The sequence below is a fragment of the Salvelinus fontinalis genome, chromosome 16 (genome assembly GCF_029448725.1).
Source record: "Salvelinus fontinalis isolate EN_2023a chromosome 16, ASM2944872v1, whole genome shotgun sequence".
Taxonomy (NCBI): domain Eukaryota; kingdom Metazoa; phylum Chordata; class Actinopteri; order Salmoniformes; family Salmonidae; genus Salvelinus; species Salvelinus fontinalis.
Window position 1 is genome coordinate 33,143,031 of NC_074680.1, and position 12,865 is coordinate 33,155,895.

The window sequence follows — 12,865 nt, forward strand, 5'->3', positions numbered from 1 at the left end:
CTGATAGTACAAAGCCTATGTGAAAATTAGGTTTTTCACAAAAGCTCATGAAAAAAAATATCAACTGTCCCAAATCAGCTCTACATAATTCAGCAGGGAGGTGTGCAACTACCACACATTATACCCATTACACCAGTGTAGAAACTACGTCACCTACATAGGTATTACCAAATCCCTTTCAGTTCACATTCCTTGCAAAAAGAACAATTTGCAAACCTTTTAAAACATCCAGAAAGACAGTTGTCTTAGAAGGGTATTTATACTTTAAAATACATGTTTGATGTGAATGAAAGAATTCTGCCAGTGTTTTAATGTCCTAGTTTCATGTTTTTTTCTTTACCTCCAACTCTATATATCCGAGTGAGCCTACAGTATGAGGACCTTGGGGATCAGAATTACCATTATACCCTTTGATCAAACGTATAACAGACAAACACTGCTCAAAATTAGTTGTTTGTGATATCTACACTCAGTTGCCACTTTATTAGGTTCACCACCCTATTCACAAAAATAAATTGCTCCTACATACACCAAGTCCAGCGGTCTTGGCTTGCTAGACACTAAAGCATGCAGAGAAGTATTCAGGTATTCTGTTACTGTTTGTTTGAACTTTAGAATGTGCAAAATGACAGCACAGTCTGTGATGGTCTTTTGTATCTCAGAAAAACTTTTTTTTATTTTTTATAATTCCAACACTCAGCTTGTACTGACTATAATAAACTCCAACTGGACTTAAAAACTTGAACAGTCTATCTCCTTTGGCTGTAAGTGTTGAACAGTTGAATCTATTACCTCAGGAAAAAAGCCTGAAAAAGGAACTACTGATACTGGAAAATACATTTCTGGAGGTTTAATGTACTTTGATGTAGGTTTGATGTACCTACTGTAGTTATTGTAATTCATATTACATATATTTCTAAATCCCACATGGTGATCTAATGGAACCTTGCTGCTTTTATGTTTTAGCCATTAGGGGGAGGTGTTGTTTTTATTCTGCATTAGGCTAACAAGAAATAAGGAAAAAGGGAGGGAAAATCTCAGACTTAACAGTAGATTACAACAGGGTTGACAAGGTGTTTGAGGTAAACTTTTGGCTCCAATGGGTCGTGTAAAGCAGAGAGACGATCTTTGGGGGAACCCTTTGCTACAGGGTGTGGGAAGGGGGCAAAGCACAGACAGTGAGAGAACAATGTATCTAACTGTAAGGGACAGATTGTCTTTGAAGCACAACCTTTAGAACTATGGGTTCCAGAAAGTGTCTTTAAATGTGTCAACAATGCATAAAAATGTGGTCCTCTTTTTTTTTTTTACAGTCTTCAACGCGAAGCAATACTGCTCAATGTGTGCTTTGCATCATCCAGAGAAAACTGATGATAATCTGACCAACTGGGTTTGTATTTGTGTAATATAACAGTAGACTCTGAAAACTCATGTAGTTTGATCCTTCAAGACATTTAGAAGTATGAAACTTTGTTTTGAAACTTTTTTATCAGGGTTATCCTTGTGTTATTGCTAGGGTTGCACATTTTGGGGAATATTCAGAGGTAGAAACTTTCTGTGGGAATTAACGGATATATTTGAGAATTAATGGAAATATATGGAAATTAATTTTAATACCATTTAAATGTAGATGTTTTTTGCATTGGATATATTTACCATATCATATGGAGACAGAAACATAAACCTTTTACCTTCTCATAAGTAGACAAATTGCAAATTATTAAATCCTTCCAATAGAAAAAAAAATTTTGTTACGAATTCAACTTTAATTAAATGAGTTGACTCTTCACATGGGATGATTTCACTGAACAACAAAAGAAAGGGAATATTAAATGATCCTTCGCATCTCCCAAAAACATTTTCAACATACATCTGTAAAATGATAGTCTTGAAACTAAAGCTTTGGTTGTCTTCCTCTCAGGCTTCCATGTCTTCCCCCTGGACCTCCTCAATATCCACCTCTTGAACATCAGACTCTGAGGCCTCATCTTTACTAACACTTTCCAACCTTAATGAGGATGGCTCGTTGTCAGGCTCAAAAAGCCTCACATTTGCCTGGATGGCCACCAATTTTTCAACCCTTGTATTGGTCAGCCTGTTACGTGATTTGGTGTGTGTGTTCCCAAACTAGGACCAGTTGCGCTCTGAGGCGGCTGATGTTGGTGGGATTTGGAGGATGATGGAGGCAACAGGGGAGAGCCTCAAATCCACAAAGTCCCTTCCACCAGGTGGCTAATGAGATATATGTTGGCACGACTGCAGTATTGCATCTCCATCCCAAAGCCCTTGCTTGGAAGTGTACTTCGCCAGACTACCAAGAACCTTGCTCTCATCCAGACCAAGGTGGCGAGACATGGTAGTGATGACACCATAGGCCCTGTTGATCTCTGCACCAGACAGGATGCTCTTGCTAGCATTTTTGGGGTCCAACATGTATGGGCTTCAGGCAGAAGTCTTCACGCTTTTTGATGTATTTCAGAACTGCAGTTTCCTCTGCTTGGAGCAACAGTGAAGAGGTTTTAAGGCAGTACAGATTTCTTCTCTTACATCTGCAAGCAGTCTGAACATCAGACAATATGGCATTGTCTCCCTCAATCCGTGCACTGGCTCCTGCTATAGGTTTCAGGAGTTTCAGGCTGCTTACCACTCTCTCCCAAAATACATCATCCAGGAGGATCCTCTTGATGGGGCTGTCCATATCGGCAGACAGTGATATGGCCATTTCTTGGAGAGAATTCTTCCCCTCCAGGAGACTGTCAAACATGATGACAACACCAGTGTTGCTGGGCAGCTTCAATGAGGCGCTCGTATTCTTCTCACTTTGCTTGGTGAGGTAGATTGGTGCTAAAACTTGATGACCCTTCACATACCTAACCATTTCCTTGGCTCTCTTGTAGTGTATCCATTGTTTTCAGTGCCATGATGTCCTTGAGGAGCAGATTCAATGCATGAACAGCACAGCCAATGGGTGTGATGTGAGGGTAGGACTCCTCCACTTTAGACCAAGCAGCCTTCATGTTCGCAGCATTGTCTGTCACCAGTGCAAATATCTTCTGTGGTCTAAGGTCATTGATGACTGACTTCAGCTCATCTGCAAGGTAGAGACCAGTGAGTATGTTGTCCCTGGTGTCTGTGCTCTTGAAAATGAGTAAAAAGAACAACAAATACAATTCCATGTACAGATAAATAGTTAAGCAGTTAGATTAAACAACTCCTTTGTAAGGAGATTATTTCCTTTATAATTCACTGTATCACAATTCCAGTGGGTCAGAAGTTGACATACACTAAGTTGACTGTGCCTTTAAAAAGCTTGGAAAATTCCAGAAAATTATGTCATGGCTTTAGAAGCCTCTGATAGGCTAATTTACATAATTTGAGTCAATTGGAGGTGTACCTGTGAATGTATTTTATGGCCTACCTTCAAACTCAGTGCCTCTTTGCTTGACATCATGGGAAAATCAAAATAAATCAGCCAAGACCTCAGAATAAAAAATGTAGACCTCCACAAGTCTGGTTCATCCTTGGGAGCAATTTCCAAACGCCTGAAGGTACCATGTTCATCTGTACAAATAATAGTACACAAGTATAAACACCATGGGACCACGCAGCCGTCATACCACTCAGGAAGGAGACGCGTTGTGTCTCCTAGAGATGAACGTACTTTGGTGCGAAAAGTGCAAATCAATCCCAGAACAACAGCAAAGGACCCTGTGAAGATGCTGGAGGAAACAGGTACAAAAGTATCTATTTCCACAGTAAAACAAGTCCTATGTCGACATAACCTGAAAGGCCCCCTAGCAAGGAAGAAGCCACTGAAGCTGTGATGCTTGCAAGCCGAAGAACACCATCCCAACCGTGAAGCATGGGGGTGGCAGCATCATGTTGTGGGGGTGCTTTGCTGCAGGAGGTACTGGTGCACTTTACAAAATAGATGGCGTCATGAGGATGGAAAATGATGTGGATATATTGAAGCAACATCTCAAGACATCAGTCAAGAAGTTAAAGCTTGGTCGCAAATGGGTTTTCCAACTGGACAATGACCTCAAGCATACTTCCAAAGTTGTGGCAAAATGTCTTAAGGACAACAAAATCAAGGTATTGGAGTGGCCATCAAAGCACTGACCTCAAACCTATAAAAAATGTGTGGGCAGAACTGAGAAGCGTGTGCGAGCAAGGAGGCCTACAAACCTGACTCAGTTACACCAGCTCTGTCAGGAAGAATGGGCCAAAATTCACCCAACTTATTGTGGGAAGCTTGTGGAAGGCTACCCAAAACGTTTGACCCAAGTTAAACAATTTAAAGGCAATGCTACCAAATACTAATTAAGTTTATGTAAACTTCTGACCAACTGGGAATGTGATGAAAGAAATAAAAGCTGAAATAAATCACTCTCTCTACTATTATTCTGATATTTCACATTCTTAAAATAAAGTGGCGATCCTAACTGACCTAAGACAGGGAATTTTTACTAGCGTTAAATGTCAGCAACAGAGAAACTGAATTTAAATATATTTGGCTAAGGTGTACAGTCGTCGCCAAAAGTTTTGAGAATGACACAAATATTAATTTTCAAAGTCTGCTGCCTCAGTTTGTATGATGGCAATTTGCATATACCCCAGAATGTTATGGAGAGTGATCAGATGAATTGCAAAGTCCCTCTTTGCCATGCAAATGATTTGAATCCCCAAAAAGCATTTCCACTGCATTTCAACCCTGCCACAAAAGGACCAGCTGACATCATGTCAATGATTCTCTTGTTAACACAGGTGTGAGTGTTGACGAGGACAAGGCTGGAGATCACTGTGTCATGCTGATTGAGTTCGAATAACAGACTGGAAGCTTCAAAAGGAGAGTGGTGCTTGGAATCATTGTTCTTCCTCTGTCAATCATGGTTTCCTGCAAGGAAACACGTGCCGTTATCATTGCTTTGCACAAAAAGGGCTTCACAGGCAAGGATATTGCTGCCAGTAAGATTGCACCTAAATCAACCATTTATCGGATTATCAAGAACTTCAAGGAGAGCGGTTCAATTATTGTGAAGAAGGCTTCAGGGCGCCCAAGAAAGTCCAGCAAGCGCCAGGACCGTCTCCTAAAGTGGATTCAGCTGCGGGATCCGGGCACCACCAGTACAGAGCTTGCTCAGGAATGGCATCAGGCAGGTGTGAGTGCATGTGCACGCACAGTGAGGCGAAGACTTTTGGAGGATGGCCTGGTGTCAAGAAGGGCAGCAAAGAAGTCACTTCTCTCCAGGAAAAACATCAGGGACAGACTGATATTCTGCAAAAGGTACAGCGATTGGAATGCTGAGGACTGGGGTAAAGTCATTTTCTCTGATGAATTCCCTTTCCGATTGTTTGGGGCATCCGAAAAAAAAGCTTGTCCAGAGAAGACAAGGTGAGCGCTCCCATCAGTCCTGTGTCATACCAACAGTAAAGCATCCTGAGACCATTCATGTGTGGGGTTGCTTCTCAGCCAAGGGAATGGGCTCACTCACAATTTTGCCTAAGAACACAGCCATGACAAAGAATGGTACCAACACATCCTCCGAGAGCAACTTCTCACAACCATCCAGGAACAGTTTGGTGACGAACAATGCCTTTTCCAGCATGATGGAGCACATTGCCATAAGGCAAAAGTGATAACTAAGTGGCTCGGGGAACAAAACTTCAATATTTTGGTTCCATGGCCAGGAAACTCCCCAGACCTTAATCCCATTAAGAACTTGTGGCCAATCCTCAAAAGGCGGGTGGACAAACAAAAACCCACAAATTCTGACAAACTCCAAGCATTGATTATGCAAGAATGGGCTGCCATCAGTCAGGATGTGGCCCAGAAGTTAATTGACAGCATGCCAGGGCGGATTGCAGAGGTCTTGAAAAAGAAGGGTGAACAAAAATATCTAGACACTGAAGCAGCAAACTTTGTGGAAATTAATATTTGTGTCATTCTCAAAACTACGACTATATGTAAACTTCCAACTTCAACTGTACATACTATGACAGCAATTCACTGTAATAGGTACACACGTTGTATCTGGCACAAGTGACGATTAAACTGATTTGGATTTCAAAAACTGCCATTATTGTAACGTTTGATATAACGACATTGATGTGGGATATCTTTTTTATCAAAACATACGTTTTTTGCAAATGCATGCCTTTATTACTATATGATTTATATTGCCTGAATACTCAATGATGATTAACACCTCAGTTATGTGTGCTTCTGTCAGGGTTGTGGTCAAATGCATGTCATTTAAAGTCAATTTAGCAATTGAACAAAAATCCAATCCAATCCAATTTGAAAATGTTCTTAATTGCAAAAGCATGTAACAGAATTTGGGTATTTCAGAACTGTAATTTAGATGTAAATAAACATAAGCCTGTTTTTAGATGTAAATAAACATAACCCTGTTTTATGTTTTTAATACTGCAGATAGAATGCTCTGTGTGCCAGAGATACCATTCAGCTTGTCTGGGGATGAAGGACTTAAACAAAGCCAAAATAGAAAATGATTGGAAGGGGCCTCTTTGCTGTTAAATTAGAGGCGTATAAATAAAGGACTGTTGTGCCTTGTAACTACTTTAAAATGGGGAACTGTTGCACTAAAAATGCAAGTTCGTTTGCGGTTTGACAATAACTGATTAGAGTATATCCTCTGGCGTGTTGATGCTAATGTGTTGATGTTCTCTGTATCCATAGAATGATTTTGCAGTGCATGGTGATCAAACAGGTTTCCTGTTATATTCATCAGAGGTATAAGGAAGGGGAAGTCTGTGAATCAAAAAAATAGTATTTGTACAGATGGTTAACAAAACATGCACCTGACAGTATTAGTACCTTGGTTTTTGTGGTGAATGTGAATGAAAAAAACTGTTTTGATAATGGTTTTCATTCACATACCTTGTCCATGGGATGGGATATTCATTGACGAGGTAATGTGATCTGCATAACATACCTATTGACATACCTTCGCAGGTATACAGAAAATGAGGCATACAGACACAAAAGTGAGCAGTTCAGTCATCTGCACCCAAGCCTTCAACATATTCTTATAGCCTACATATTCTTACCTCTTTGTTGATTGATATCCATTGAATTGTGTCCATTTTGTTTTTAGAAAGATTTGCATAAATATGAAAAAATAGATCATCATAAAAAATATAAATTTAGATCATACAAGGGACAAACCTTCCCTTAAGATGAGATCTTTACATTTTTCAGTTAAGTGCCTGCACCGGCTGCCCTTTCAAATCCAAATGTTTCAGTTGGGGAGTTAGGTTCCTACACGAACCCCCACCAACTAAGGAGGTTCATCGATAAACCCCACCTATGGGGTTCTTGGAAGAACCTTTTGGGTGCCATTTTCAGTGCCAAGAACACTAAGGTTCTTCAAATAAGAACCCTTGTTGAATCCCTACTTTTTAGAGTGTATCAAGATGGCATGTTAATGATTCAAGTAACCAGTTATGATGTCAAGTAGAGTTTTGCATTACTCAATTGACTAATCAAGATAAAATCACAGAGAAATACTTTTATTTATACATTTATTTGTTCTGAATATGTGATCTAAAACTTGGATTAATAACAGCAAATTATGGCAGGTATACAGGTGATAAATAACCAATAATTAACAAGCACATTGTTATACGATTCCACAAATGGCTTGGCTTCACAACAGTAATTTCACAATTATTTCAATTACAACACAAGGCAGTTTATTAAATCATTAATATGGTAATTTTGTCCTTTCTGAATAGTGATGTGGGCATATTAAACTAAACGGAGAAAAGATAAGAAAGAAATCATATTAGATAGGTCAATAAAAACAGAAATATCTGTTTAGGCCATGTCTGATTTGTGTGTGTGCTGGTGGGTTTTTAGATGAGACGCTTGTGTGAAAGTCTTCTCACACACTTTACACTGGAATGGCCTCTCGCCTGTGTGGGTGACATAATGCCTCTGGAGTTTGGAAGGAGTCTTGAAATCCTTGAAACAAATTGCACACCGATATGTGCTTGACTGAGTAACCTCAATTTGATTTCTTAGGGCACATTTATGGAGGTGAAGATCCCTTTCTGTTTCAAAAGAGGTGATGCATTTGTCACACTGAAATGACATGTGAATTGGTTCACGCCAGTAATGATCAAGCCTCTCATTTTGGATAACATTATGACTGTCTGCATCTGCTATGACTTGATTGGTTTGAAATTCCATTTGCATAGAATGCATGTGACCCCCCATTTCCTGTTGCAATGAATTATGACCTGTCATCTCATTGTTTAGGGCATGTCTGTGAACAATAAGATGAGTAGCAAGTTCAGATGAGGACAAGAAATTACTGTGACACTCAGTGCACCAATAGTCCTCGCTTTGTCTACTCCCAGATTCCATGTTATCATCTGGTAGGCTTATGTCTTGAATTGCCACAAAGCTTGGGTCTCTTGTCTCTGAAGAATTACCTATACCCTCATCAGTGACTGAGCAGTGATCAGAACTGTCTTTGTAGGACTGTGGCATGTCTCTCAGATTCTTTCCGTGAGCAGAGGCAAGAGTTTCATGGTCAGGGTCCCTAAATGTGCTGTTATCCTGGACATCACTACATGTTTTAATCTCATGTGTTCGTCGTTCATGACTTCTCAAGTGGCAAGGCTGTCTGAAAGCTTTAGTACATAAACTGCATTTGAATGGTCTTATCCCAGTGTGTATGAGAAAGTGTCTAGATAGTTTCGATGGCGTGTCAAAGCCTTTCTGACAAATCGTGCACAGGTGTGCTTTTCTTTTAGCACAGGTCACCTTGTTTGGTATGGACAGTTTAGAAGTGCTGTTAATGTTGTTGTCCTGTTGTGCCTTTGGTTGATTATTACAGGTATCCTCAAAATTGTCCTGGAATGGTCTCCATTCATTCACACCATTTGAATGGAATGGCTCTGCTTTCATAGAACTTGTCACAGGAACTTGAACACAGACTTTAGGGTACTGAAGTTGTTGCGGCCTTCTTACTTTCATTCTATTTCCCTGTCGAGAGGCAGGTCTGAAGGGTCTCCACTTGTGAGTTCCCTCATGGACTTTCAGGTGTGTGGCCTGTCTGAATGTTTTTCCACATGCCAGGCATTGGAATGGTCTCAAGCCAGTGTGTACAAGGTTATGTCTTTGTAGTTTAGAGGCAGATGGGAAATATTTGAAACATAGCAAACACTGGTGTTTCGTATGGTTTGTACTCCCCACAGAGATGGCATCAGAGCCTTTCAAAGCCAATTCTGGACCTGTACTCAGGAAAGGGGCATCATTGACTTTTCCTGTTGAAGGCATTGCTTGAATCTTCAATTGCAAGTGGCCACTTTGATTCAGTGTTGTTTCTGGTGGCATTTGGAGAGGGAGCTGAGGCTTGGATAGGGAGGATGTTGAATGCTGAAACCAATGCATTTTTCTATTGCTTTCATTGTGTCCACAAGCAAAAGTACTGCCTTGACCTGACTGTTTCTCTATAGGGGACTTGAGGTGAACGTTCCTATCAGAATTGTGCTTTTCAGGAAGTTTTTCCTGAAATTGGACACCCACTGGAGACTCTCTGTGTTCAGTAATTCGACGTGATGGAGGTCTAGAACGTGGAGCATATCTTTGCTTTCCATTTTTTGACCACAGATGAGTGTGGGAGTGGATCCTCAAATGTGTTGGCTGGCGAAATCGCTTCCCACACGTGTAGCACCCAAAGGGTCTTTGACCAGTATGGGTCAACATATGCCTCTGCAGTTTGGATGGAGAAGGGAAACATTTAAGGCATGCAAGACACTGATGGTTCAGTTGCTGATTCTTTGCTTTCTGGCTGATCTTACGTTGGCTGCTGGTTTGACCAAATACTGGCGTCTTCAGGTGAGATGTTGCAGTTGATTCAGGTTCCTGCAGAGTGGAAACTGGAAAGTCTTTATCATCTTTCACATTCAGCTTCCAGTGCTCTGGTTTCACAATAATATTGAGTTCAAGAGCTTTCGATTCATTAAGCTCTGGAGAAGTCATCCCTTTGTCAGAATTTTGGTAAGCATGTTCAGTCTTCGACACAGACACGGCACCCCTTGGATCATCCACCTGACTTGTGTTCTGAGATTCATCTTGGTTCTTATGACTGACTTGGTGCCTCTTTAAATGGGTCGAAAGACGGAAGGCTCTGCCGCAGACACGGCACTGAAAGGGTCTTACTTCTTTATGCATCATGTAATGCTGCCTGTGTCTAATTGAACTGCTGAATGTTTTTGAGCAAATGCTACACTCAAATTGACTGGTACCACTAGCATTCGGCTCTACTTTGACAGGAAGCGAAGACCTTTCTAACTTGTCCAGGTGCTGCGGGGCATCGACGCTTATTTCACACTGTAGTTCCATATCTACATTTGTGTTCCTAGCATCTATTCGCTTTTCTTTTTGTTTGGTACACACATTTTGGAGATGTGATTTATTATGCGAGGCATATAGGTGGGTTTTCAGGTGTGACACCTGCCTGAATGTTTTCCCGCAGTCCTCACAGGAAAAAGGCTTCTGGCCAGTGTGAGTAAGAAAATGACGCTTTAGTTTGGATGGAGAACAGAATGTTTTTGAGCAGGTTGGACATTCGTGGTTCACCCTCATTCTACCTCTGAAAGAGCTTTGCTGAGACCCAAGCATGGGGATAGTCTTAGAAAATCCAGTAGGCCTGCGTTCATGTATTTGAGAGTGCATTTTCAAATGGGCCCTTAGTCTGAAGGCCTTGCCACAAATGTTACACTCAAAAGGTTTTGGCTGACTGTGAACTGGTAAGTGCCTCTGAAGCTGGTGAGAGGAACTAAAACACATCAGGCACACTGTACATGTGTAGACATCGTCTGTGTGCCATGCACTGTTCTCCATTCCATCAGAACCGATCATGTTATCTTGCAGTAAATCGGTGAAGAAATGGCCTGGCTGGGTGTTTTGTTGGCTGCTAAATAAACCATTATCAGCATGTGGGATAAGTTCAGGTCGAGGTTTGATCTCTGAGGCTGTAGTGTACATCTCTGGTGGTGTCCTCTCCATGGTCCCATCTCTTCGAAAATATGCTGCGGGCAACAGTGGGGTGTCTGTAATTAAATCATGTCCAGATTTCTCAAGAGATGGATCAGGGCTTGTAGGTACTGGTATAGTATGTTGCAAACTGTCTGTGGGTGGACTCCAATTGTGGTAATTCCCTGTGTGTGTCTCGGAGTGCTTCTTTAAATGTACAGATTGTCTAAAGGCTTTGCCACAAACCAAACAGGTAAATGGCTTTTGGCCTGTGTGTATGAGATAGTGTCTCTGGAGTTTAGAGGCACTCGGGAAACCTTTACAACAAACGCTGCACTGATGCATTGTCGTCTTCTTCGTTCCTGTGATGTTCGACAAATGCTTGATGATTCTCCTTCATTGATCAATCTAGGAAAAAATATCAAATATGTTTAAATACAATATTGATGTGGGTAAATACACATAGAAAAGTAGTCATGTATAATTCATTGAATCAAAAACGGCATTCTTCAACCTAGTATGAGCAACAAAAAAATATGTTCCAAACCATTCATGGCTCTTTTAGCGCGATTTTGTAATAAAATATTTCACCTGATCAATAAAGCTCCCTTACAGTAAGTAACATAAAATAGGCCTAAGTTGAGACGTAGCTAGCTACATATTACGAGATAGCTAGCTAACGTTACATGCATAGCTATATATACATCAAACTCCTATGTAACATAAAATAGGCCTAACTTGTAGTCAACACATATTAGGACCGAGTTAGTTAGCTAACGTAACATTCAAGCTAGAATGACAAACTGAAAAGGATAGCGCTACTAGCTAGCTTAGCTAGCTAACCTTACCTAATGTTTAATTTGCCAGTTTCACCAGGATAAATGTTTAAAATAGTCACCATGCACGAGTCCAGTTGATGGTAATTCTCAAGAATAAGAAATATAAGTAAAATTGATGCTTGTGCGGTTCAAAAAAACGACGAAAAAATGTCGATTACGTGAAAACAATGTTCAAAATAAACACCAACTGTGTCCGTCTCTCAATAACGCTCGGATGGAATCAATATTACTTATTTCAGGTTCCCACACTGCTGAACTGACGTCTACCGTAGTGGCAGGAACTATCTATGAGTTTTATCCGAGGCGCTAGTAAAATAAATACATACATAAATAAACTTTGCGAAATTCCCCTCCCAATTTGTGGTGTATTGTAGTCAATGAAGTGCACAGCAAATTGTTTTATATTAGTTTTGAATACCTAAAAACGTTTTCAAATTTAAAAGATGAAAACGTTATAGTGTTATAGATGATGTGATTATGTATTTCATGTGTATGTGCTAATATAGTAGCCCAATTACTTACAGCCTAGAAAGTCATTTTTATATAAAAGAATAACCAAATGTGCAGGAACAGCGTCCAAACTCTTCCGGTATTTCCCTTCACAGACCCAGTTAGTGGGGACATTCAGACACATCTATCAAATCCATTTGTTTGGACATGGATTCACATTTGAAAACCCAAGAAACACTCTTTGAAGATGTTATTTGTAATAGGATTATGGTTGGCTTAGCACGCCAATTGTGACACAAACTCTAATTATACAGCCTCATCTCTGGACTTAATTTTAGTGCAAATTTAAGATTCTATCCACAATCCAAATCTGCTCCGAACTCATTGAACTAACCTGTAAATGTATTTAACTAGGCAAGTCAGTTAAGAACAAATTCTTATTTTACAATGACAGCCTACCTCGGCCAAACCCTTCCCTAACCCGGATGACACTGGGCCAATTGTGAGCTTCCCTATGGGACTCCCAATCACGGCCGGTTGTGATACAGTCCGGGATCGAACC

At 40.5% G+C, this 12,865-nt stretch overlaps 1 protein-coding gene and 1 long non-coding RNA gene across 3 annotated transcripts; one reads left to right on the forward strand and one right to left on the reverse strand.

Annotated features, from left to right (window-relative positions):
* The first annotated feature begins 1,300 nt into the window (after positions 1 to 1,300).
* On the forward strand, positions 1,301 to 6,428 carry LOC129813048 (uncharacterized). The gene is made up of 2 exons (XR_008753108.1): positions 1,301 to 1,390; positions 1,922 to 6,428. It is a non-coding gene; the product is annotated as an uncharacterized LOC129813048 (long non-coding RNA).
* A 1,103-nt stretch (positions 6,429 to 7,531) lies between these two features.
* Positions 7,532 to 12,076, reverse strand: LOC129813049 (zinc finger protein 770-like). 2 transcript variants are annotated; one of them, XM_055865194.1, is made up of 2 exons: positions 11,913 to 12,076; positions 7,532 to 11,422 (listed from the first exon to the last, which is right to left on the reverse strand). In XM_055865194.1, the coding sequence occupies exon 2, from the start codon at positions 11,357 to 11,359 to the stop codon at positions 7,844 to 7,846; it is 3,516 nt and encodes a 1,171-aa protein (XP_055721169.1). In that variant the 5' UTR covers positions 11,360 to 11,422; positions 11,913 to 12,076; the 3' UTR covers positions 7,532 to 7,843. The 2 variants fall into 2 exon arrangements, with proteins under 2 accessions (XP_055721169.1, XP_055721168.1); XM_055865193.1 differs by having other exon boundaries at positions 11,863 to 12,076.
* Positions 12,077 to 12,865: the final 789 nt, after the last annotated feature.

Excerpts from the sequence above, each read along its gene's own strand:
- LOC129813049 (XM_055865194.1), bottom strand. The coding sequence starts at position 11,359 with ATGCATCAGTGCAGCGTTTGTTGTAAAGGTTTCCCGAGTGCCTCTAAA.